The sequence below is a fragment of the Microcaecilia unicolor genome, chromosome 5 (assembly GCF_901765095.1).
Source record: "Microcaecilia unicolor chromosome 5, aMicUni1.1, whole genome shotgun sequence".
In the NCBI taxonomy this organism is placed as follows: Eukaryota; Metazoa; Chordata; class Amphibia; order Gymnophiona; family Siphonopidae; genus Microcaecilia; species Microcaecilia unicolor.
In genome coordinates, this window is record NC_044035.1 from 207,217,093 (window position 1) to 207,244,942 (window position 27,850).

Here is a 27,850-nt window from a genome sequence, read left to right on the forward strand (position 1 = left end):
CTTGAACTAATTATTACTTACACATTACTTAAAAATATCAGTTACATAGGTTTCAGATATTTCCTAAACTGACCTATGACCTGGGGCCTCTCAAACTAGACAATGTGGCACCTATCTCCTGTATTTTATTATTAAATTCTCATATTCCCAGTCATATGGGTTCATTGAGGGGCTAATCTTGCTTAATGGCACACAGACATGGTTTATTATTACTTTCAGGAGACCAGACCTACATTTAGCTATTCATCAAGGAGAAGAGAGTTGACTTGTCCATGACCTCTTTCACCTAGCTAGGACTGTGGATAATTCAAACCAGATGATGACCTCTTAAACTGCAGACAAAGCTTCACTTGAAAATCAGACACTGGATTAAAAAGATATTCTACATAGAAATAGAACTTATTAATTAAACAGAATAAAACATATTCTAAAATAAGCAGAAATCAGAATTCCTTATAAGACAAAATCTAAATCATCAAGAATATCTATATCTAAACTATCTTCTTCTAAACATTCAGCCTAATCCTTTTAAAACTGCAGTATGTCTTGCTTGCTGATCCCCTCGAGATTGAATGGCATCCAGATGTGGTATATTTATGAACTAGCCTTAACAATCCATCACTCAAAAAGGGACAAAGAAAGTTTCATTTCTCACTGACCTTTCTAACCTCTAGTCTAGCAAAAGCTAGACATTTGAGCAAATTAAAACCAGATGGCATTCTACCACTTGCAGGACTGAAAAGTTAAACACCAAATTAATATAATTTCTTTGCTCAAGCTGCCTCACTACGAAGTTAGACTCTGCATGCAGCACAATAGCCTTCCCATCAAGCACAGCTTAGGATCTAACTAGGACAGACTTAATCAGCATAAACTAACATATTCTACAATCTGAGTTGGACAGACTAATAGGAGTTACTGAAGTGGGAATGAGAGATAGGTGATGGTTAGGAATTGAAAGCAGGCATCTAGCCCTCCTGTCCTGTGAGTTGTTGTGTTGGGGGTGGGGGTGGAAAGGGGTGGGTCAGGTGCAGCACTAAACAGCAGTCTCTGACAAAATAAGGGTCCAGGCTCTGCTGTGCTGTGCTGTCTCTGTCTGGGCCCTCTCTGGGCAGAGGTTAGCTGAGCTCCCACAAGTTATTTCAGAGCCAGATTCAGTTGGAGCAGTCCTCTGACAAACACAAGGAGGATATTTCTCTGCTTGGGAGGGGGGAGGGGACGGGACAGAACAGAGAGCTGACAGCTTTGGAGCCAGACTGAGATGAACAGCAGAGATTAGATAAAAACAAAAGCCTCAGAGCTTGATTGCTTGCAAAGTGGCGCCTTTGAAGCAGTGGCGTAGCTAGGGTAGTTGACACCCGGTCATTTTTTAACACCCCCCCCCCCCCCGAAATCCAGTACTAGGCATACCGAGAATACAAAACACTCAGGACCTATAGAGCAATTCTACCATACCATAAGCAGTAATTTGTACGAGTCACACAAGGAAAAGGAAAGCATCTTAAACACTACAGTGAGCACTAGAACATCAATTCACCTATTGTAAAACGAAAACAGACAGATTAGTACAGATCGTCGATCCTGCACAGTCAATGCCAACCGAAAGCCATGTCTTTTTCACAAATAGATACACCCTAATCCACTATAGAATAAGTAATCATAAACTTTCTATTTCAACAAAAATTAAACTGAACCCCCAAGATGCCAGACTCTGCATATAATGCAACACCACAGAAACAGAAAATGTCCTCTAGTACTGTGCAAAATATAAAGACAGCAGATGTAAATTTGAAAAAACTAACAAATACCAATCACCACTTTACAAATTAACAAATAGAAATAAAACAAATAATATCATTTTATTGGACTAATACATTTAGCTTTCAGAGGCCAAAACCTCCTTCCTCAGGTCAATTCAGTATAGTACTGTTACAGTGTCCTATCCTGACCTGAGGAAGGGGGTTTTGTTCTCCGAAAGTAAAATGTATTAAAATTAGTCCAATAAAAAGATTACCTTATTTACATGTTCTATTATAAACATTTATTAACACAGCTACAATACTACTTTGTCCTAAAGCAAAAAAATAAAAATATATATTTACAGTTCGCTGTCTCTTGTTTCTGCTTTCCTCATCTTTTCACTGTCTTCCTTCTATCCAGCATCTGTTTTCGCTCTCTCTCTGCCCCTTCCATCCACTGTCTGCCCTCTCTCCCTTCCATCCACTTCTGCCCCTTCCATCAACCATTTGCCCCAGTCTGCCCTCTTTCTCTCTCCCCTTCCACCCACCATCTGCCCTTTCTCTCTGCCCCTTCAATCCGTCTGCCCTCCCTCTCCCATCCGTCCAGGGTCTGCCCTCCCTCACGTGCCCCCCTTCCATCCAGGATCTATCCCCTCTCTCTCTGCCCCCAGTTCCAGTCCCCTACATCCACCACATGCCTTGCATCCCCCCCCTTTTAGCCCCAGACCCATTCTCCCACCTGCCCCAGGCATGGACCCATTTTCCCTCCTGCCCCCATGTCAGACCCCAGTTCCAGCTTCAGACCCCTTCTCCCATCTGAGCACTCCCCTCCCCTCCCCCCAATCCCCTTCTCCCCTCTCTGAGCACCCATCTGAGCTCCCCCACCCTCCCTAATCCCCTTTAAGCACCCCTCTGAGCTCCCCCACCACTCCCCAATCCCCTTCTCCCCTCCTTGATGCTCTCCCACCCTCCCTAATCCCCTTTAAGCACCCCTCTGAGCTCCCCCACCCCTCCCCAATCCCCTTCTCCCCTCCTTGATGCTCCCCCACCCTCCCTAACCCCCTTTAAGCACCCCTCTGAGGTCCCCCACCCCTCCCTGAGCTCCCCACCCTCCCTAACCCCCTTTAAGCACCCCTCTGAGCTCCCCCACCCCTCCCCAATCCCCTTCTCCCCTCTCTGAGCTCCCCACCCTCCCTAACCCCCTTTAAGCACCCCTCTGAGGTCCCCCACCCTTCCCCAATCCCCTTCTCCCCTCTCTGAGCTCCCCCACCCTCCCTAACCCCCTTTAAGCGCCCCTCTGAGCTCCCCACCCTTCCCCAATCCCCTTCTCCCCTCTCTGAGCTCCCCCACCCTCCCTAATCCCCTTTAAGCACCCCTCTGAGGTCCCCCACCCCTCCCCAATCCCCTGCTCCCCTCTGAGTCCCCCCCCCCCCGAGATCCGTTCTCCTGCTGCTCCTACCCTGTCCTGCCTTTAACATTTTTTTTTCAAAGCGCCGGAGAGTGGCAGGCAGCGCGCCTGCCCTGCTAGTAAAGAAGATCTCGCTGACGTCGCCCGTCCCACATTGAGTCCCGCCCCCCTCTGAGGCAACTTCCTATTACCGCGAGGGCGGGCGGGACTCAGGGAAGGACGACGACGTCAGCGAGATCTTCTTTACTAGCAGGGCAGACGCGAGGCGCGCTGCCTGCCACTCTCCGGCGCTTTGAAAAAAAAATGTTAAAGGCGGAGCAGCGGGAGCGGAGCACCCCCCCCCCCCCCCCACCCGATGACACCCGGGGCGGACCGCCCCCACCGCCCCGCCCTTGCTATGCCACTGCTTTGAAGGCAGGCGCCCTCCTGAAGTGCTTACCTTGCTTACCGGTTTGACCGGCCCTGAATGGAGGGTTAAGTGACTTGCCCACAGTCACAAGGAGCTGCAGTGAACCACTTATGACATCCCACAATACCACAAGGAGCATCGTATTTATGATGATTTCAATGGGATATATATTCCAAATAACATGTTTTTCTATTCTACTCTATTCAAGGTATTTATATCCCGCTAACATCAATGTAAAGTCTAAGCAGGTTACATAAGTTCAAAAACACACAATTAAAATCAAGAAGGCCCTACAAAGTTAATCATTCAAATACTTATTAAAATTGTAAATAGCCAAAAATCACCCAGAATTGTGCAGGTATAGAATTCCACAATTTACTCGCTTGAAAAATAAAAGAACCATCGTTTAATCTCTTATAACAAACTTTTTTGATGGATGGAAATCCCATCAATAATGTAGAATGAAAACAGGAATTGATACGAAGAGCTGGATAAGCTATCAACTGTGGAACAAGGGAGGAACAGTTCCCCTGTAGTATGCTAAATACAATACTAGCAGTCTTAAAAATTATCCATGCAGAAACTGGTAACTAATATAGAATTCTAAGCAAAGGTATCACGTGATCATAGCGAGAACAGTCATAGATCAGTGTGGCTGCAGTATTTTGTAATAAATGCAACTTTTTAACTAATCTTGAACTTAATCCAACATATAAAACTAAAACAATACAATAATCCAACTGAGGTAGTGCGATAGCCTGAACCAGCATACGAAAATGTTCAGTAAAATAAAGAGATCTTATTATACATTTAACAAGATCAGAGAAAGCAGTGAACCCCGTGGAACACCGAAGTACACCAAAGTCCGATCTCCAAATAATTGAGAAAATATTATTCTTCTTGACACAGTAAGTTCTATTTCTTAGAAAACCTATCCATTTATAAACAACTCCAGATAACCCAAATTCACTCAATCTGTACAACAGAATATCATGATCCACTGTGTCAAATGCTCCAGAAATATCAAATTAGAGCAAAGCAGAATGGACCTCCAGGGTAAGACATTCTTGAACTTTGGAAATCAAAAATAATAATAATGATTCTGTACTGTGCATTGTCCTAAAATCAAATTGAAAACTTTGTAAACCGTGAAAAGACTCCAAATATGATATAACTTACACTGCAACTTTTAACTCCATAAGTTTTGCCATCCACAGAACACTGTCTACTGGTCAAAAGTTAGAAACAATTGATAAGTCTGCACCTTGAGATTTCGGAATTCGGGTTAATATAATTTGCCCCAATTCTGCAGGAAATAACCCATCCTTTAGTAATTATTAACCAAAATTGTAATCATTCTATTAATTCTGATGGAATATCCTTCAATTAATAAGGACAGATATCAAATAAACATGATTTATGAGAAAGCTTCTTCAACAAAGAAGTCACTCTTACATGTTCATTTAACCATTTAACCTATTCATTTCACGCACATTTATATATTGATTTTACTTGTTATTTTATCATATTTGTGTGCTTTAAGTTAATTTACATTTTATATGTTATTATAAGGCTCATTTTTAAAAAAGAAAAACATCTCAAAAATGGCATAAAATGGCATTTGGATATTTTCCTCTGAAAAGCGTTCAAATCGCAATTTTCAAAATTCAGATATGAGACATTTTTCTCTGCAGTGTGTACAAATCACAAAAGGGCATGATGGGGGCAGAATCTGGGCATTCCCAAAACTTGGATGTTTTTCTGCAATAATGGAAAAAGCAAAAATGTCCAGGGCTAAACATTAGATGTTTTGGTCTACACCTGTTTCTATCATGACTAAATTACAAAATGGTGCCCTAAATGATCACATGACCACTGAAGAGATTAAGGCATGACCCCCCTTTACTCCCTCAGTGGTTACTGATCCTCTCCCACCCGCCAAAGATGTGAAAGAAATAGTACATACCAGGCTCTATAACAGCTTCAGATGTTATGACCAGTCCTATTAGAGCAACAAGCAGGTCCCTCGAGTTGCCTAGTGGTCGATGTAATGCAGGCCTATATCCCATTCTAACTGGTCCACTTGTGGTGGAACATGACAGCCCTCCAAAACTCACTACTGTACCCAACTGTACACCACTACAATAGCCCTTCTGTCTGCAGGTGTTTACTGCAGTGGTGTACAGTGGGTTTTGGAGGATTCACCATACAAGGTGGTAACAGTGAGATGTGTACCTGGGACCTTTAATGTGAAGTCCACAGAGGTACCCCAGTGCTCTGCTGGGATGTCTGTATGGCCGGTCTACTAAGAATGCTGGCCCCCTATACATCCCAATAGCTTGTTTTTGTGTGTTTTTACCTTGAACATTTTTCCCCCAAAATGTTCCAAAAAGATAGACACACTGAACACAAACAAATCTAGCAACTGGTTATTTTCAAAACAAAAAGTTGGACATTTTTCAGGTTTGAAAATGACAGTGTTCACCACTGGACTTTTGAACATTTTCTGCAAAACATCCAAAATCGGATTTAGTACATAAGTACATAAGTAATGCCACACTGGGAAAAGACCAACCTGCTTATAATCGAACAAGAAAAACGCCCAAGTTCCGACCTAAATCGGGAGATGGACGTTTATCTCACAAAAACGAATAACGCGGTATAATCGAAAGCCGAACTTGGACGTTTTCAACTGCACTCCATCGCGGAAGCGTACAAAGTTGACGGGGGCGTGTTGGAGGCATGGTGTAGGCGGGACTGGGGCATGGTTATCACCCGAACAGAGATGGGCGGCCTTTCGCCGATAATGGGGAAAAAAAGTATGCGTTTTGTAGCTAGAATTTAGGGCACTTTTCCTGGACCCTGTTTTTCACGAATAAGGCCCCAAAAAGTGCCCTAAATGACCAGATTACCACCAGAGGGAATCGGGGATGACCTCCCCTGACTCCCCCCAGTGGTCACTAACCCCCTCCCACCACAAAAAATGATGTTTCACCACTTTTATTTTCACCCTCAAATGTCATACCCACCTCCCTGGCAGCAGTATGCAGGTCCCTGGAGCAGTTGTTAGGGGGTGCAGTGGACTTCAGGCAGGTGGCCCAGGCCATCCCCCCTACCTGTTACAATTGTGCTGCTTAATGCTTAGGTCGTCCAACCCCCCCCCAAACCACTGTACCCACATGTAGGTGCCCCCCTTCACACCTTAGGGCTATAGTAATGGTGTAGACTTGTGGGCAGTGGATTTTGAGGGGGATTTGGGGGGCTCAACACACAAGGGAAGGGTGCTATGCACCTGGGAGCTCTTTTACCTTTTTTTTTGTTTTTGTAAAAGTGCCCCCTAGGGTGCCCGGTTGGTGTCCTGGCATGTGAGGGGGACCAGTGCACTACGACTCCTGGCCCCTCCCACGAACAAATGCCTTGGATTTATTCGTTTTTGAGCTGGGCGCTTTCATTTTCCATTATCGCAGAAAAACAAAAACGCCCAGCTCACAAATTGTCGAATAAAACATGGACGTCTAATTTTTTCGAAAATACAGTTCGGTCCGCCCCTTCACTGACCCGTTCTCGGAGATAAACGCCCATGGAGATAGACGTTTTCGTTCGATTATGCCCCTCCACGGGTCACGCGAGCCCAGCATCCTGTCCACGACAGCAGCCAATCCAGGCCAAGGGCATCTGGCAAGCTTCCCAAACGTACAAACATTCTATACATGTTATTCCCGGAATTGTGGATTTTTCCCAAGTCCATTTAGTAGCAGTTTATGGACTTGTCCTTTAGGAAACTGTCTAACCCCTTTTTAAACTCTGCCAAGCTAACCGCCTTCACCACGTTCTCCGGCAACGAATTCCAGAGTTTAATTACGCATTGGATGAAGAAAAAGTTTCTCCGATTTGTTTTAAATTTACTACACTGTAGTTTCATCGCATGCCCCCTAGTCCTAGTATTTTTGGAAAGCGTGAACAGATGCTTCACATCCACCTGTTCCACTCCACTCATTATTTTATATACCTCTATCATGTCTCCCCTCAGCCATCTCTTCTCCAAGCTGAAAAGCCCTAGCCTCCTTAGTCTTTCTTCATAGGGAAGTCGTCCCATCCCTGCTATCATTTTAGTCGCCCTTCGCTGCACCTTTTCCAATTCCACTATATCTTTCTTGAGATGCGGCGACCATAATTGAACACAATACTCAAGGTGCGGTCGCACCATGGAGCGATATAACGGCATTATAACATCCTCACACCTGTTTTCCATACCTTTCCTAATAATACCCAACATTCTATTCGCTTTCCGAGCCGCAGCAGCACACTGAGCAGAAGGTTTCAGTGTATTATCGACGATGACACCCAGATCCCTTTCTTGGTCTGTAACTCCTAACGTGGAATCTTGCATGACGTAACTATAATTCAGGTTCTTTTTTTCCCACATGCATCACCTTGCACTTGCTCACATTAAACGTCATCTGCCATTTAGCCGCCCAGTCTCCCAGTCTCGTAAGGTCCTTCTGTAATTTTTCACAATCCTGTCGCGAGTTAACGACTTTGAATAACTTTGTGTCATCAGCAAATTTAATTACCTCGCTAGTTACTCCCATCTCTAAATCATTTATAAATATATTAAAAAGCAGCGGTCCTAGCACAGACCCCTGAGGAACCCCACTAACTACCCTTCTCCATTGTGAATATTGCCCATTTAACCCCACTCTCTGTTTCCTATCCTTCAACCAGTTTTTAATCCACAATAGGACTTTTCCTCCTATCCCATGACCCTCCAATTTCCTCTGTAGCCTTTCATAAGGTACCTTGTCAAATGCCTTTTGAAAATCCAGATACACAATATCACCGGCTCCCCTTGTCAACATGTTTGTTTACTCCTTCAAAGAATTGAAGTAAATTGGTCAGCAAGATTTCCCCAGACAAAAGCCGTGCTGACTCGGTCTCAGTAATCCAAGTCCTTGGATGTGCTGTGTAATTTTGTTTTTGATAATAGCCTCTACCATTTTCCCCGGCACGGACGTCAGACTCACCGGTCTATAATTTCCCGGATCTCCCCTGGAACCTTTTTAAAAAATGGGCGTTACATTGGCCACCCTCCAATCTTCCGGTACCACGCTCGATTTTAAGGATAAATTGCATATCACTAACAGTAGCTCCGCAAGCTCATTTTACAGTTCTATCAGTACTCTAGGATGAATACTATCCGGTCCAGGAGATTTGCTACTCTTCAGTTTGCTGAACTGCCCCATTACGTCCTCCAGGTTTACCATGAAGTCAGTAAGTTTCTCCAACTCGTACGCTTGAAATACCATTTCCGACACCGGTATCCCACCCATAAGTACATAAGTAATGCCATACTGGGAAAAGACCAAGGGTCCATCGAGCCCAGCATCCTGTCCACGACAGCGGCCAATCCAGGCCAAGGGCACCTGGCAAGCTTCCCAAACGTACAAACATTCTATACATGTTATTCCTGGAATTTTGGAGTTTTACAAGTCCGTTTAGTAGCGGTTTATGGACTTGTCCTTTAGGAAACCGTTCAACCCCTTTTTAAACTCTGCTAAGCTAACCGCCTTCACCACTTTCTCCGGCAACGAATTCCAGAGTTTAATTACACGTTGGGTGAAGAAAAATTTTCTCCGATTTGTTTTAAATTTAGTACACTGTAGTTTCATCGCATGCCCCCTAATCCTAGTATTTTTGGAAAGCGTGAACAGACGCTTCACATCCACCTGTTCCACTCCACTCATTATTTTATATACCCTATCATGTCTCCCCTCAGCCGTCTCTTCTCCAAGCTGTATAGCCCTAGCCTCCTTAGTCTTTCTTCATAGGGAAGTCGTCCCATCCCCGCTATCATTTTAGTCGCCCTTCGCTGCACCTTTTCCAATTCTACTATATCTTTCTTGAGATGCGGCGACCAGAATTGAACACAATACTCAAGGTGCGGGTCGCACCCATGGAGCGATACAACGGCATTATAACATCCTCACACCTGTTTTCCATACCTTTCCTGATAATACCCAACATTCTATTCGCTTTCCTTAGCCGCAGCAGCACACTGAGCAGAAGGTTTCAGTGTGTTATCGACGACGACACCCAGATCCCTTTCTTGGTCCGTAACTCCTAACGTGGAACCTTGCATGATGTATCTATAATTCGGGTTTCTTTTTTCCCCACATGCATCACCTTGCACTTGCTCACATTAAACATCATCTGCCATTTAGCCGCCCAGTCTCCCAGTCTCGTAAGGTCCTCTTGTAATTTTTCACAATCCTGTCGCGATTAACGACTTTGAATAACTTTGTGTCATCAGCAAATTTAATTACCTCGCTAGTTACTCCCATCTCTAAATCATTTATAAATATATTAAAAAGCAGCGGTCCTAGCACGGACCCCTGAGGAACCCCACTAACTACCCTTCTCCATTGTGAATACTGCCTTTTAACCCCACTCTCTGTTTCCTATCTCAACCAGTTTTTAATCCACAATAGGACATTTCCTCCTATCCCATGACCCTCCAATTTCCTCTGTAGCCTTTCATGAGGTACCTTGTCAAACGCCTTTTGAAAATCCAGATACACAATATCAACCGACTCCCCTTTGTACCACGCTCGATTTTAAGGATAAGTTGCATATCACTAGCAGTAGCTCCGCAAGCTCGTTTTTCAGTTCTATCAGTACTCTAGGATGAATACCATCCGGTCCAGGAGATTTGCTACTCTTCAGTTTGGCTGAACTACCCCATTACGTCCTCCAGGTTACCGTGAAGTCAGTAAGTTTCTCCGACTCGTCCGCTTGAAATACCATTTCCGACACCGTCCGTGCACCGCCCCCCTTTTGGGGTCGTCGCCACCATTCCCCTCCTCCATCGGGCCCCCCATTCCTCTTACCGGGCCCGTGCAGCGCCTCTCTCCTCTGTCCGAAGGCGCTGCACGGGCAAGAAGAAAGCTGAATCAGCTGATGCCTGCCTTCGCGATGGCGCGTCTTTCTCCTGCTGCGCCCGCCCCTGTCTGACGTCAGTAACCTACGTAGGTTACTGACGTCAGACAGGGGCGGGCCCAGGAGGAGAAAGACGCTCTATCGAAGCTAGGCGAAGGCAGGCATCAGCTGATTCAGCTTTCTTCTTGCCCGTGCAGCGCCTTCGGACAGAGGAGAGAGGCGCTGCACGGGCCCGGTAAGAGGAAGGGGGCCCGATGAGGAGGGGAATGGCGGCGACGACCCCAAAAGGGGGCGGGGCACGGACGGAGGATGTCGGGAGGCGGAGCTGAGGTGAGAGAGTAGTGAGGAAGGGAGGGGGGCAGGGGCTCTAGAAGTTTGCTTTTTTCGGGGTGGGGGGAGCGGCGGAAAGTGGGGAGCAGCGGGGGGGGGCAAGGCCGTCCGTACAGGACGCTCCTGATGAGCGCCCTTGCCCCCTCCCGATCCTTTTTTTATTTTTATTTTTTTATGTGTTTTCTGAGGTCCTTTGGACCAATCACAGCGCTTTTAGCTCTGCTAATGCGCTGGGATTGGCTCAAAGTTTGTTTTATTTTTTCACTTAACACTTTTTCCTGGCACAGAGCTGTCCTAACGAGAGGTCCCAGACCTCTCGTTAGTTTTCCTGCCTTTTTCCTGCGTAAGGCAATCGGAAAGGTTAGTGCATGTCGTTTCTATGGGGTTTTCACACTAATTGCTCATCTCCATTCCGTTTTCGTTAGCTGCTACTACCGTCGAAAAATAGGCTTTAGTGCATGGAAAGGATCGGAAATTCTTCCTTAAGGGCACATTAACGATGAAAACGTTTTAGTGCATCTGGGCCCCAGAGGGAAGGAAAAGAATACTCTAACACAACACAGATCCCTGTCAGAACCTAGAGCATGTTCTGAGAGAAAACTATCAGGCTTTCCTGTTACCACCAAGCGTAAGTAACGCAAAAGCAGAGAAACTCTTCAGCTGCAGGCTAAAGTACTGTCCCCTGATGTCAGCACAACCCCTGGCAGCCAATCAGAAGAGACGTCTCCCCCTCCCCCTCAGCCAAACCGGCAGAATCATAACATCGCGTCTCTGATTTCTTTTATCATTTCTGCGTCTTACCTGCTCATCCTGGCAAGGTGGACAGTAGTACACTCCTATCACCGTCCTTTTCCCTTTTATACATGGAATTTCAACCCCACAATGATTCAAGGGTGTGATTGTGTCCTGCTAAATTTGTAATCTATCTGAGTCAAGGCTCTCGTTAATATACAATGCTACCCCTCCACCAGTCCGGTCCACCCTATCACTACGATATACTTTGTACCCCGATATGACAGTGTCCCACTGGTTATCCTCCTTCCACCAGGCCTCAGTAATGCCTATTATATACAATTTTTTCATTAACTGCAATATTCCAACTCCTCCCATCTTATTTCTTAGACTCCTAGCATTTACATATAGACATTCAAAGTATGTTTGTTGTTCCTATTTGCATGATGCTTAGTACTGGACACTACTGATTTGCCATCTTTTGTCTGATCTTTAGTTGTATTTAAGGGCACCTGGCCTACCATGGTCTGTTGTGCAACCTCACTATCCAGAAACCCTATCTTCCCTGTTTGTGAGGTATCTTTGCAAGATACCTTATCCCGAACCATGCGCTTTTGAGCGATCTGTCGGCCTTTCCTCATTTCTAGTTTAAAGGCTGCTCTATCTCCTTTTTAAATGCCGACGCCAGCAGCCTGGTCCCACCTGGTTAAGGTGGAGCCCATCCTTTCGGAATAGGCTCCTCCTTCCCCAGAATGTTGGCCAGTTCCTAACAAATCTAAAACCCTCCTCACCTGCACCATCGTCTCATCCACGCATTGAGACTCCGGAGCTCTGGCCTGTCTTTTGGGCCCTGCGCGTGGAACAGGTAGCAATTTCAGAAAATGCTACCCTAGAGGATCTGATTTGAGCTTTCTACCTAAGAGCCTAAATTTGGCTTCCAGACCTCTCTCCCACATTTCCTACGTCATTGGTACCCACATGTACCAAGACAGCGGAACTCCTCCCCAGCACTATCTAGAATCCTATCTCGGTGATGCATGAGGTCCGCCACCTCGCACCAGGCAGGCCAGTCACCAGGCGATCCTCGCGTCCACCAGTTTACTCCCTTCCCACTAGAGGGAGAAGGGGAGGTGAAGCTCAGTCCTTAGCTGCAACTCCGTATATACTTCCCTCTAGCTGTGAGAGGAGGAGAGATTTTCTGGGTGGCTCCCAGCCACCAGGAAGGGAGAGGAAACTGATTGAGAGAGAACTGCCCATGGAGTAGGTGGAGGACGGAAGGGCCTGCCACTGAAGTTTCCCTGGGGGGAAGAGTAAGATGCCATGGAGTGTGAGAATATAAATGTAGCCCTGTCCAGCATATGAAGGCAGTGTGAGAGGCCACAGGGTGTGGTGCTGTGAGGTAGGAGGAAAGCTGCCAGCCCTGTTGGGTACAGGGTCCTCCTGGGTGCTGTGAAGAGGACAGGGGCATTAAGTAGTGGTTTCCTTCGAAGAGACTGTTTGGGAAAGGGTTGAATTATTGGCAGTGGCGTAGCAAGGAGGGCTGCCACCCGGGGCGGTTCGCCGTTGCACCCCCCCCCCCCACCGGGTGGCAGCATGATGACATTCCCCCCCCCCTCGGCGCATCAACACCCCCCCCCCCCCCGACTCAGTGCTTACCCTCCTCAACTCCGTCCAACCAGCTCCCGCACCCTACCTTTAAGAAATCTCAAAAGCCGAGGCGAGGCGCAGCGCCTCGCGCCTGCATGTAAAAGAAGTGTGGATCATCTCATCGGGCCTTCCCTCACTCTGTCCCGCTGTGGCGGAAATAGGAAGTTGCGTCAGCGGAGGGCGGGACAGACAGAGTGAGGGAAGGTCCGGATTGGCTTTCTGTATCCAGACTCCGCCTCCTCCTGCTGATCGACCTATCGGTCTTTCCCTGGCCAGCTGACTTCAGTCTCCCTGCCCTTGCCAGCTGTAGCTTGTCTCTATAGGGAGGGGGCTATATTAAGAGTAGCCTTTCCCACTTGCTTTGCTTCGGCTCTACTTAGGTAGAGTGACTGGTGCTTTGTCGTGACTATATCTTCTATGCTTGTTGACTGACCTGATCTGACCTCGGCTGGACCTGACTACTGCTTTTGCTTGCCGCCTGCCTAGAGACTTTGCCTGGACCTGACTACTGCTTCTGCTTGTCGCCTGCCTAGAGACTTTGCCTGGACCTGATTACTGCTTTTGCTTGCCGCCTGCCCTAGAGACTTGCCTGGACCTGACTACTGCTTTTGCTTGCCGCCTGCCTCTCTCCTTGAGATCCTGCCAGAACCTGTCTGCTGGCTTTGCTTACTTTCACCTGGTGGTGGTTTCCAGGGTCCCGCTCTTCATCTCCCTGCAGGTAAGCCAGGGTTGTTTCAGCCGCCAAACATTGTTTTGGCACAGAGACTCACTATTCTTACAGGCAGCTTGACAGGAAAGCTGAAGCCATGATTTCGCCGGACAAAACTGACATGTCTGACTGGCTCAGGTCCTTCAAAAACAGCAGGCTCAGCTTAATAGACTATCAGGGGTCCTTCAGGATGTGTGTTCACAGATGTCATCTCTTCAAGGCCCAGCGGTTACCGGCTGTTGGCGCTGCCAGAAACAACTCCTCCAATCTCGACCTTATTTCTGCCAGAGCCTCCCCAATTCGATGGTACTCCTTCTGCTTGCAGGGGCTTCCTGAACCAATGCCAGATGCTCTTTGATATGCAACCCACTTCATTTCCATCTGACAGTCCTCAGGGTTACCTACATCATTTTCTTTACTCTCCAGACCAGCGCTGGCATGGGCTTCACCCATGTGGGAGCAACGGGATCCACTCCTTTCGGATCTGGGAGAGTTCCTTCGTCGGTTCCGAATGGTTTTTCGATGTTCCTGAGCGTCCCTCTTCAGCGGCAGGTGAACTGTTACGTATTCAACAGGGTAACGGTTCCGTACCTTAGCCGCTGAACTCCGATGGAATCAAGAAGCTCTGAATGCATTTTTTGGCAAGGTTTGAGCGGGCGTATCAAAGATGAATTTCAGGAATAACATGTATAAAATGTTTGTACGTTTGGGTAGCTTGCCAGGTGCCCTTGACCTGGATTGGCCGCTGTCGGGGACAGGATGCTGGGCTCGATGGACCTTTGGTCTTTTCCCAGTATGGCATTACTTATGTAGCTGGTTGGGAGGTTTCTACCACTTTGGATGCCCTCATTTCCCTGTGTATTAGGATCGATGTTCAATTCCAGGAGAGAGCACGAGAACAAGCTACCTCTCATCTTCCTCGGAGATCTTCTCCTCAGAGAAGACGAGCCATCTCTCCGCAAGGAGCAGCGGGTTCTGCTGCTGAAGGACTGGAGGAACCTATGGTGATAGATAGACATCGACTCTCAGCCGTGGAAAGGGCCCGATGAACTTGGGACACTATTTCCAAATAGTTCGCTAATGGGTATGTTGAAAGCTATCTGTTGACTTTAACTGGACTTTGTTGGTAGCTGGAGCAGAGATATTCTCAGGTATGAAATTGCTGGCACTTTTGTATTGGGTTTTTGTCAGGGTGCAGGACTTTCTGCTGGAATGGAAACTTTTTTTTAATGGAGAGGGAGAAGTTCCATGAGGGTGAGAGCTGGGAGCTGCCTAACCCAGGATGTTAAAAAACAAACAAAGTATATTTAATGCTGGTGTGCTTTTGGGTGGGCTGTGGGGAGGGGGATAGGGAAGGGCAGGGCTGATGCCACACTATGGGATAGAGCAGGGCTGACATTAGCTACAGGGAGGGGTGAAGGGTAAGAAAGGGTACGGCTGATGCTGGCATATATGAATGGGATTTTAGGAAAGGGAATGTTAGAGCTGATGTTGGGATATAGGGAGGGATGGGGGAGTAGGGAAGGGTAAGACTGATTTCAGGCTACAAGAATAGATTTGGGGGATAGGAAAGGGAAGTGCCCATAGTGCCCACCCATATTAGCTGTGGGCCCACCCAAAATGTCAGGTCTGGCTACACCACTGAACTTCAGGGCTGCCCCCTCAACCCTTTTGCTCTCAGACATCACCTACTCCCAGGGCCTTAGGTCTTTCCTCAATTTCCTGGTCCAGCATTCACTTTAGGGTCCTCTTTGCACTTGGTTGGTTAGCCTATTGACTCCTGTTGTCTATCAGTGTCCACAGCTTCTTGGTCCAGCATTCACTTTGGGGTCCTCTCTGCCCCAAGTTTGGTAGCCCATTTACTTCTGCTGGCCATCTGTGAGAGAGCTCCTTTCACTCCCTGGGCTGGGGCTCTTCCATCTGGTTCCTCCTCTTCCCTCTCCGCCCCTTAGCTCCTTCCTTTCTACTGCAGGAGTTCTTCTTATTATTTATTGCATTTGTATCCCACCTTATCCCACCTATTTGCAGGCTCAAAGTGGGATACGGTGGGATACAAATGCAATAAATAATAATAATAAGAAGAACTCCTGCAGTAGAAAGGAAGGAGCTCCCTTTTTGGCCCCACTATCCCTTGATTGGTAGATAGGGGTTTAGGGAAACTAGAAACTTCTTCCTTTAGGTGACTTTCCTGTTTTCTAGACAACACTAAAACCCCTGTCAATCCTTGGGATTCTGCTTTGGGTTTTGTTCCCCTCCCGAGCTCTAAATCCCCCTCAGGTTCCTTTATACAACCCAAATGAGAAGAAGTGGACTGCTTCTCGCAGCAGCTCATATTTTAGATTTTCTGCTTCAATAAACTGCATATTACCTTTCTATTCAGTTCATGTGGTCTGCTCTATATCCCTGCACACTAACAATTAAGCAGAATTTTACACATCTATATGTATGTGGACACATACATGCATATGTGCCATTATTCTAATCATTTACTTATATAATTGGCATATAAATGTTAACACCCACTTTTTATAGTTATCCCTGTAGTGTCAATATTCAGCCACTATCCATATAGTTAAACAGTTTAATTAATCAATTCATTTATTTATTCATGACATTTATACCCCACATTAGCCCAAATAGACTCAAGTTCAGTGCAGGCCTAAATTATACCACTTCTCTGTATGGATAGCGGCTGGATATTGCCACCATAGGTATAGCTGTTCTGTCTACCTTAATTCCACCCTGGAGCTATCTGGATAGTGCCAAATAGGTTACAGAGATTTTTGATGACACTAGTACCATTGAAAATCAGTAGATAGGGGGATCCATTATTCAATAACTCGTTAATCTTTCTATAATGTGATACCTTTTGAAAGAACCAACTAAAAGATGCTTTAGTATATGAACTCTTGAGACCTCACATGCCTTTTCTTCAAACACCAAAATGTTAGAGGTTAGACATCTGAAGAAGAGACCTGTGAGGCCTCATAAGCTACAGCACGTTTTGTTGGTGCTTTCAAGTTCAGTTTTTTTCTAGGGCCAACACAATTGCTAGAGCTCTATAGTCCAGTAATCTCTCTTAATAAACAGTATGTGAAAATTTGTTACATTTGAAGATATAACTATTTCTAAAATATAAAGCAAATATGTACACCCCATGGGCAGGTTTGACTCTCCTGATTCCATATCTGCTCAGTCGTAAGAAGAGATGGAGCAAGTGTAAAATCCGAGTGTTTGTCGGTGGCCAGATCAACCGCATGGATGAAGAAAGGAAAGCGTAAGTACACAGCAAAGATGAAAATTAAACTCTCAGGAGTGAGATGCGGTATGCATAAAATCAGTTCAACATCTGTCCTCTCTACTAGGCTCTCTGTAACATTTCATCTCCCTCAAACAAATTTCTTCCATTTTTAAGCCCACCATTCACAAATGGCATGATGTGGAGGGGCATTTTCGATATGACGCCTAAGTCAGACTTAAGATGTTTTGCAAAAAAACATCCAAAATCTGAAAAAGAAAGAAGTTAATTTTTGAAAAAGAAAAATGTCTATCTTTTGTCTTCAAAAATACTGTTTCTAACAAGCTTTTGTGCTTTGCACATTTTCAGGCTCATTTTCGAAAGAGAAGGATGCCCATCTTTCAACACAAATTGGAAGATGGGCGTCCCTATCCCAAGGTCGTCCAAAGCGGTATAATCGAAAGCCGATTTTGGACACCCCCAACTGCTTTCCGTCGCAGGGATGGCCAGAGTTCAAAGGGGCGTATTGGAGGTGTAGCAAAGGCGGGACTTAAGCATGCCTAACAGATGGACGTCCTCGACCCATAATTCTTCTACTACTACTACTATTTAGCATTTCTATAGCGCTACAAGGCGTATGCAGCGCTGCACAATGGAAATAAAAGGGCGTCCCTGATGAGCACTTGGACAACTTTACATGGTCATGTTTTTCTTACGACCAAGGCACAAAAAGGTGGCCGAAATGACCAGATGACCATTGGAGAGAATCGGGGATGACCTCCCCTTACTCTCCCAGTGGTCACTAACCCCTCCCACCCTCAAAAAAAACATCTTTAAAAATATTTTTTGCCAGCCTCAGATGTCATCCTCAGGTCCATCACAGTATGTAGGTCCCTGGAGCAGTTTTAGTGGGTGCAGTGCACTTCAGGCAGACGGACCCAGCCCCATCCCCCCCTACCTGTTACGTTTGTGGAGGAAACAGTGAGCCCTCCAAAACCCACCAGAAACCCACTATATCCACATCTAGGTGCCCCCCCTTCACCCATAAGGGCTATGGTAGTGGTGTACAGTTGTGGGTAGTGGGTTTTAGGGGGGGTTTGGGGGGCTCAGCAGACAAGATAAGGGAGCTATGTTCCTGGGAGCATTTTATGAAGTCCACTGCAGTGCCCCCTAGGGTGCCCGGTTAGTGTCCTGGCATGTCAGGGGTCCAGTGCACTACAAATGCTGGCTTCTTCCATGACCAAAGGGCTTGGATGTGGTCATTTTTGAGCTGGGCATCCTTTGTTTCCATTATCGCCGAAAATCAGAATCAACCAAGTCTTGGGTCGACCATCTCTAAGGACAACCAAAATTTCAAGATTTGGGCGTCCCCGACCGTATTATTGAAACAAGATGGACGTCCATCAGGACGTTTTGCGAGGACATCCTCAACAAAACTTGGGTGTCCCTTTCGATTATGCCCCTCTTTGTTTCTTGGTCAATTAAAAAAAAAAAACGTCCAAGTGAAAAACGTAGAAAGTCAAGCCATTGGGATGTAGGAGGAGCCAGCATTTTTAGTAGGCTGGTCTCCCAGACATCCCAGGAGATCCCAGGAGATAAATGGGGCACCCTAGAGGGCACTGCAATAGACTTCAAAAACATGCTCCCAGGTACACATCTCACCGTTGCTCCCTTATCTTGTCTGCTGAGCCCCCCAAAACCCACTGCCTATAACTGTACAACCACTACAATAACCCTTATGGGTGAAGGGGGCACCTATATGTGGGTAGAATGGATTTCTGGTGAGGGAGATAGGGACCAGAGTCCCCCACTCCATGGTGCACTGCACTGACCACAACACTACTCCAGGGACCTGCATGCTGCTCTAATAGACCTGGCTCTAACATCTGAGGCTGTCCTAGAGGCTGCTAAATCATATTTGTATTCACATTTGGGGGGTGGGAGGGGGTCAGTAACCACTGGGGGGGGGGGTATTGGGGGTCACCCCTGATTCCCGCCAGTGGTCATCTGGTCATTTAGGACACCCTTTTGTTGCCTTATTTGTTATAAAAACAGGTATAGCTCAAACGTCTTAGTTTTACTCGTGGACACTTTTGTTTTGTTCCATTATGACTGAAAAACATCCAAGTTAGGAATGCCCAGATCCTGCGCTTAACACACCCCTGACGTGGCCCCTTCTGATTTGAACGCACTTCTGACAGACTTCATAGAAAAACGTCTAAAAATTGGTTTTGAAAATACCAATTTGGACGTTATTGTGAGAAAAACATCCAAATACAAATTTATGCCACTTTTTGGACATGTTTCTCTTTTGAAAATGAGCTCCAAAGTAACTTAAATTGCCTTAATGACCAAGAACTGAACCCCTCACTGCTGTTTTACTAGCGGGAATCACCTTGATAGTGCCAATTATCTAATTTCCCTTACTTTTTAAACTTAGTGATCTTCAATAGACTGTTTAGTGGTAGAGAATCCAAATTCAATTAATATGTTGTATTGCTTTGTAGCTCTGCTTACCCACATTGGAGATGTCTGAAAGGACACCTTCAAGGATGGAAAAGGACAAATCTCTAAATGTTGTTATACTAGTTTATTTTTTTTTTTTGCCATCTATTAAGTTAAGCCTTGTGTTTCTTTGCGTCTTTGAGCCTTCCCCCCAATTTTACCCTGCCAATCTAATCAAGACATCACAGGAATAATCAATGGCTAAGGACCACAGACAGTGGAACCCTATAGGACCTGATGTGTATACACCCCACATCTGGCCATTGAATGTTGCTTATGACTGACGACTGGGTTTCTCCTCTGGAGCTGTGAACATCTGCAACATCTTGAAGCTGTTGGGTTGGAGAATCAAACCTAGATCTTCTGCATCATGCCATCTCCCTGTTCTCTAACATGTTTTATGGAAATGTTAAAGGTTCAGGGCTCCAGAATATCACATAACAATCCCTAGCATTTTTTATTAACTATGTTGGAAGAGGGATGATCTGAAGGATAGAATACAGGAAATGACTTCTGCTTATGATAGACTCTTTGAGGGTAGTGTTATAAAGCTTGTTCCAGATTTAAACTTGTTTTACACATAGAAAAAGGGATCTTACAAAATTGTGCAGGGGTATATATGCATAAAAAGTAGTCACACAAAAGAGAGCACATACTTCTACATAATTGGCACTTAAGTATTCCCAGGGGTACAGTTAGGAGGGAATATAAGTGGAGTTGTGATGTATGTGCATATTTTATAAAATATGCAAGTTCATACATAGAATACATGCATAAATTTACACAATCTTTGGAACAGTGTAAATCTGTGCATGTGAATTTAGGTGCTGCTGGGGCAATTTTTGGATTCCTGTTTGGTAAAAACATGTGGAGGGGCATAATCGAAAGGGGCGCCCAAGTTTTCTTGAGGATGTCCTCGCAGGATATCCCGGCGAAGGGGCGGGGAAACCCATATTATCAAAACAAGATAGGCATCCATCTTTCATTTCGATAATACGGTCGGGGACGCCCAAATCGCGAAATCTAGGTCGACCTTAGAGATGGTCATCCACGATTTTCAGCCATAATGGAAACCGAGGACGCCCAAATCCAAGCCATTTGGTCATGGGAGGAGCCAGCATTCGTAGTGCACTGGTCCCCCTGACATGCCAAGACACCAACCGGGTACCCTCGGGGGCACTGTAGTGGACTTCAGAAATTGCTCCCGGGTGCATAGCTCCCTTACCTTGTGTGCTGAGCCCCCCAACCCCCCCCCCCAAAAAAAAAAATACACTCCCTACAACTGTACACTACTACCATAGCCCTTATGGGTGAAGGGGGGCACCTACATGTGGGTACAGTGGGTTTCTGGTGAGTTTGGGAGGGCTCACATTTACCACCTCAAGTGTAACGGGGGGGGGGGGGGGATGGGCCTGGGTCTGCCTGCCTGAAGTGCACTGCACCCACTAAAACTGCTCCAGGGACCTGCATGCTGCTGTCATGGAGCTGGGTATGATATTTGAGGCTGGCATAGAGGCTGGAAAAAATATTTTTTAAAACTTTTTTGAGGGTGGGAGGGGATTACTGACCACTAGGGGAATAAGGGGAGGTCATCCCCGAATCCCGATCCCTGGTGGTCATCCAGTCATTTAGGGCACATTTTTGTGGCTTGGTCGTAAGAAAAAAAGGACCAAGGGGAGGAAGTGACGTCACGAATGCTGAAGGCTGCCTAAAACTGAAGCTCCATCTTCTCCCTGCATATAAGTAGCGATAAAGTGCTTAAACGCGTCCTTAAATACCTTTTTACTGTTGCGAAATTCAGTAGGAACCTGGAGTGGTGATTTCGGTTTGGAAAACATCCAAAATCGTAAGATTTCTTCAGCACGAAAGGAGGGTGAGCGCCAGTCCGCGTGCCAGGCCGGTAAGGCGGTGGGCCACCATGTGCTTGCATCTGCCTGAGTAGCACACTCCGATTCGGATTCCGCTATGTCTAACGCGGAAGCGCCGCTAAATGCCTACAAGAGATACGTGAAGAGATCAAGTCCTCCAAGGAGGAAATCCTGGACTGGATTGGGAGGGCACGTGGAGGACTTAGAAACGTGTGCGGATGGGGGAGGAGTTTCAAAATGGCGGCACACTGTGATTGCGGGTGAGACCACTCGAAAAGAGCTTTAGTAAACATGCCACACATGAAACGGAAAGGAACGGTCAAGACCGGAGCCTCATCGGTCAGGACCTCCTCCCCTTCACAGCCGACAATCGAGAGGTTTACCGTGAGGATGCCAGACTTAACGACCGGGAGCCACCCTGCTGTCTCCTTGGCAGGAGAACTTCGAGACTTAGGGCTTGATGTCACTCTTTCGGCCCAGGACCTCAATCTGCCACCTCTACCCGAAGGTCCCCTCTCTCCTGTTGGGACGCCCGAACCGGAAGTCGATGACAGTGTATACCAAGTAAGAGGTCAAGAAGAGAGGAGAGCCGACGGAGGTCTGAAACCTCTGGGCTTTCAAACTCACAGAATTTCTTTATTAAAACCTGAGACGGTAACTTTAGAGAGCAATATGGGATGCTCTCCAACAGCTTGACATTAAGCTTACTAACTCCTTGGAAGGATTAGCAACACTCGTGAGTACTGTAGATACACTTACTAAATCAATAGACACAATTAAAAGTGACTCTAAAACTCAAATGGCAGTACTTAAACAGAGGCAGAAAAATTACAAAGATCGTCTAATATGATTATAAAGGATAATGGCTTGATTCACAGGAAACTTGAACAGATGGAAATTACAGTCGTAGACTTAACTTGCCGTTTTTTAAATTTTCCCAAAACCTATGGGGATTACTCCCCTGGATGCATTCAAAAAATATCTAATAGAAGTTCTGAAATATTCCTCTGATCTTATACCTCCAATAAACCGTATCTATTATATTCCACAAAAGAAAAAATTGAGCCTGATATGGAATTGGAGTCACAAACAAAAAAAAAAAAGGATGGACAAACTTAAATTTGACTGAGCTTGTAGAGTCCCATTAACTGAGGACTCTGAAAGAACGACTTTAATTGTTTCCTTAATATTCGAGCAAGATTTAGAAGCGGTTTTAAACGATTATTCTTCAGGAATTCACAATCCCTATTTTGTGGGGCAAAGATTTGGATGTACTCAGATGTTGCGAAGCAAACACAGGAGAGAAGAAGGGCTTTTTTAGCCATAAGGAAAGAGGCCCTAGCAATAGGAGCCTCTTTCTATTTGAACTACCCTTGTAAATGTGTGATAAAATACTTAGGGCTTAAATATATCTTCTTTAATCCTGAACAGTTAAAAGCATTTGTGGATTCTAAAAAGTTGTTACCAGCTTAATATCTAAGATTGAGTTAAGATATTGAAATGTCTGGATGGGTGTGTAAAGCTATATTCATAATGTTATCTTATACCTATTTTTCTCTCCTGGAATAATAAGTAGACTCCTCCCCTATAAGTTGTGGTCTAAAGAAGACGTGTAAAAGATATTGATCTTTATTGGTTTTTCTTTTTCTTTTATTTGAATATGCCTAGTCTGTATTTCCTTACAAGTATTTACTTGTTATGATGTACGTTAAATTTATAAATAAATAAATAAATAAATAAATAAAAGAAACACGTGCGGATGAACAAGCTGCGCACCTGAATGGCGCTGAAGAAAAAATTTCACATCTCTTTGAATATTTTGAAGAATTACAATATAAGATCGATGATCAGGAAAATAGCGGGAGGAGGTGTAATCTCTGCTTCCGTGGTGTTCCAGAGGTTGGGGACAAAGAGGATGTTGTTGCGGTGGTAAAGCTGCTTTGTGACCAGCTGCTAGAATCGGAAGACATTATGGTGGAGCGTGCACATAGAGCTCTAGGGAAGAGGCAGGACAATAAACCTTGGGACATTGTTGTTTGCTTTTCCTCTTATGCTATAAAAGAGCGTTTGATGCAGCGGGCTCGTCAGGTTCAATTTATTGACTACAATGGAGCTCAGGTGAAGGTGTTTCAAGACCTGTCTCAGCTGACTTTGGCTAAGCGCCGAGCCATGAAACCTGCTTTGGATATCCTACTTGCCAATAAGATCCCGTTTAGATGGTCCTTTCCTTTTGCTCTCTGTTTACTGTGGGGGGGAAAGATGCATCACTTCAGACTATTATCGGAGGTACGGCAGGTTTTGAAGGAGGAAGGCCTGACGGCAGCTGCTCATCCACCAGTGGACATTGCTCCTGCATCTCGAGCAAAGCTTCAGCAATGGAAGCGGGTTGTTAAGAATCCCAGGAGTCCCCCGAAGGCTAATTGAAGAGACTATCAGATCTTAATGCACATTTGTTTATATGCAGTTATGAATATTGAGTGGAACAGTTTTATAGGAATTATAAGACAGTTCTCTGGGATTTACAGATTAAAGATAGACTGTTGTTTTATGTGGCCCTAGAATGAGGTAGGAGTGGGGGGGGGGTGAGAAATTGGGATGTGACTGTGGTTTATTTTGTATGATGTAATATGGAGATAGGATGGTGTTTTGAGTAGAAGGGGGGAGTGGGTGCGAGGGGTGGGGGTGGGGGGGGTTCTCGGTAGTATGTCGGTTGGTGGGTTACTTTCTCCGGAGTGCCTAGTTTAGGGGGATTTTTGGTCTCTGTCTAGGGGGCTTTTGATGATTTGGTGGGAGGGGTTGGGTAGGGCAAATCTGTACTCAAACGGAGGGTGCTTGTTGGGGAATGGAGACGGGGTTTTCCTCGTTTGTTTTTTGTGTGTGTGTTGTTTTGTTCTCCAACTCTCTTGTCTCGGGCTGGTACAGAGCTTGGCCATTTCCATACTTGCTATGTGTCATAAATGAGTACTGATCTAAAATTCTTGTCATACAATGTCAAGGGCCTTAACTCTCCCCAAAAGCGACAAAGGTTGTTTAGGGAACTGCAGATTAGTACTCCACATGTGGTCTTTTGTGCAGGAGACACACTTTAGAAGGGAACATGAAAAATTGTTATGTCATCATCGATATCCTTATGTTTTCTTTGCTTCCGATGCCAGCTCTAAGAAGAAAACGGGGGTTGCGATACTGTTACATTCTTCCTTGAAGGTACAGGTACAGAAAGTAAAGCGTGATCCTACTGCTTGTTTTTGCTTCTGCATGTGATGCTGAATAATCACCTTTCTCTCTTGTAGCTGTATACGCACCTAACGAATCTCAGGGAGCATTTTTGTCTGGCTGGGAAAGTGGTGCAAGCTGACCCGTTTGGTAGTTGGTAATTGGGGGGGGGGGGACTTTAAACGCAATGTTTGACCCGAAAATTGATAAGACTGGTGTGATCTCGAGGAGCTGCATTCACAAACTCTAAGGCTTTGGAGGCTCTGACCAGAACCTGGCGGTTTGTGATATGTGGCGCTTACATCGTTCAAGGAAAAGGAGTATTCTTTCTACTCTCATTCTCACAATTCTTATTTCGCATTGATCATATTCTCCTGACATATATCTCTCGCAGGGTATTAGTGCTATGGGTATAGGTTCTGTTACCCTCTGGATCATGCCCCAATGTGGTTGAGCCTTTCCTCTTTCTATGAGGTGGATAAAGATACTAGGTGGACTCTAAATGTTTCCCTACTAAGGGATGAGAAGGTGTTGGCGGCATATCGGATGGTCCTGAAGGAATATCTCGAAACCAACGTGGATCAGGTCCTCCAATGGGGATTGTGTGGGATGCTTTGAAAGCTGTAACGAGGGGGTTTTTCTTAAAACATGCAAGTATTCGAGCCAGGGTTCAGAGGCAGGAGGTTACGGCATGTATGTCGTGATTGTCATGTCTTGAGGCTATGCATAAGTTGTTGCAAAGGTTGAATATATGCGGGAGATTCAGGCCCTTCGCCTTAGGCTGGACAACGTCTACTCAGAACAACTACAGTTTGTACGTGGGTCAGCAACAGTTGCATCATTATTCTACCCAGAATAAACCTAGCAGATCTTTAGCTCTTAGGCTGCGGCAGAGGCAGCTTGACCGTACTATCTTGCGCATTGGTGATGGCCATAATAAGGTATTGACCCAATCCTCCTTGATGAGTCAAAGGTTTCAAGCCTTTTATCAGTCCCTCTATTCTGCAGATCCTCATATTGAGCAGGATGCGATAGAAGCCTTTCTTGCTTCCCAGTCTCTTCCTTCTCTTTCAGTTGCTCAGCGCTCGTCTCTCGATAGTGTTGTCAGGGCTGAGGAAGTCACCTTAGTGATAAAGGATTTACCAACAGGCAAGGCTCTGGGGTTAGATAGATTGAGTTTTATAGGGTATTTCGGGGGGAGTTGGTTTCTCTTTTAGCGGAGATTTGTAATGGAGTTCAGGACGGGGAGGTTCTTCCTCCTTCAATGACGGAGGCCTGGATAGCAGTGATTCCAAAGCCAGGTAAGGACAAGGTGGATTGTGCATCCTACCGACCAATATCCATTCTGAATTCCGATGTTAAAATCATAGCAAAGGTTTTTGGCGAATCGGTTAGCTAAGGTTCTTCCCGATTTGGTCCACCATGACTAGGTTGGATTTGTTTTCTCATAGGCAAGCTAAAGATAATGTGCGGCGTATGATAAATCTATTGCATGTAGCGAACCAGTCTCGGACTTCCTTATGCCTTTTGGTTTAGACGCCAAAAAGGCTTTGACTGTGTTCATTGGCCTTTTATGATGAATGTTATAGAGAGATTGGGGATAGGTCTGAATTTTAGAAATTGGATCCAGGCTCTTTACCACTCTCCCAAAGCATGTGTTCGTATTAATGGAGGTAATTCGCAATTGTTTCCTTTATCTAGGGGGTTGAGACAGGGTTGTCCTCTCTCGCCTATGCTATTTGCGCTGGTTATGGAACCGTTAGCTATGCTATTTGAGCTAACCCTAATATTTCGGGGTTACAGGTGGCTGGTCAGGAATATAAATTGGCTCTTTTTGCTCTATTGCTCTCCTTGACTAAACCTTTAATCTTTTTGCCCAATCTAGTTCAGCTTTTGGATGAATATTCCTCAGTATCAGGTTTAAGCTAAATATGTCTAAATCGGAGGAAATGGCCGTTGGTATCCCGGGTCCAACCTTGGCTTCTTTACAAGAAAACTTTCCATTCCGATGGGTCTCCCGGGGTATCAATATTTGGGGTTATCCTCACTAAAAAATTTTCTGATTTATTTGCAGTTAATTATCCTTATCTTTTAAAGGAGATCTATAAGAACTTGGAAACTTGGGGGGTCTATAGATTTATCGTGGTTTGGTAGGATTGCTACCATGAAAATGAATGTACTGCCACGCCTGATGTATCTATTCAGGTGCTTCCTTTACGTTTACCCCGTTCCTTTCTTTCAGGTATTCAGAACCAACTCATGCGTTTTATATGGTCCAATTAAAGACCGCGTATTTCTAGAGTTTTTGTTATTTAGAGACCAACGACAAGGAGGGCTTGGTGTTCCCAATATATATGGTATTATAAGCAGCGCAAGCGATTGCGGCCATAGAGTGGTATCAGGCTAGCTCTCATAAGAGGTGGATTCGTCTGGAACAGGATTTGGTTGGAGGATGTTTGTTGCGTTCGCTAATGTGGCTTCCACAGAGGTATAAGAAATTAGATAAGAGAGTTTGTCCCTCAATCTCAACAACATTTCATTACTGGGATAGTCTTTTTGGTACACAGGACTTGGTCCTTTCCAAGCTACTCCAGTAATTATAATCCACTTTTACTCCCGGGTCTTGAATCTGGTATTTTTAAACAATGGTTTTCAAACAATGGTTTTAGAATCTTGGGGTCAATTTTTTGATGAAGGCGAGTTTGTGTCCCGCCCTCGACGACGTTACATCACACGAGGGCGGGACACAGGCAGAGAAGAAGAAGGAAGGCCACGGCAGCTCAGCAGAGCTGTGTGCTGCGTGCCCTCGCTGTTTCAATAGCGGAGTGAGGGCTCCGACCGGGTGGAAGGTGGGTGGCGATGGCTCCTGGGGGGGGGGGGGGCGAACTCGGAGGGGTGAGCGGCAAACTCGACGGCGGGGTGGGGGGCCTTTCAACCCCCCCCCCCCCTTCCTATACTAGCCCGTTTTAACGGGCTGAACGGCTAGTAAGTACATAAGTAATGCCACACTGGGAAAAGACCAAGGGTCCATCGAGCCCAGCATCCTGTCCACGACAGCAGCCAATCCAGGCCAAGGGCACTTAGCAAGCTTCCCAAACGTACAAACATTCTATACA

General features: G+C 45.6%; 1 protein-coding gene across 1 annotated transcript in view; it reads left to right on the forward strand.

Annotated features, from left to right (window-relative positions):
- The window catches only part of SLC12A3 (solute carrier family 12 member 3), a 1,234,282-nt gene that overhangs the window by 988,542 nt on the left and 217,890 nt on the right, over window positions 1-27,850 (forward strand). Inside the window, 1 exon segment of the mRNA XM_030203718.1 lies at window positions 17,076-17,187. Coding sequence (XP_030059578.1) covers window positions 17,076-17,187 — 112 coding nt within the window.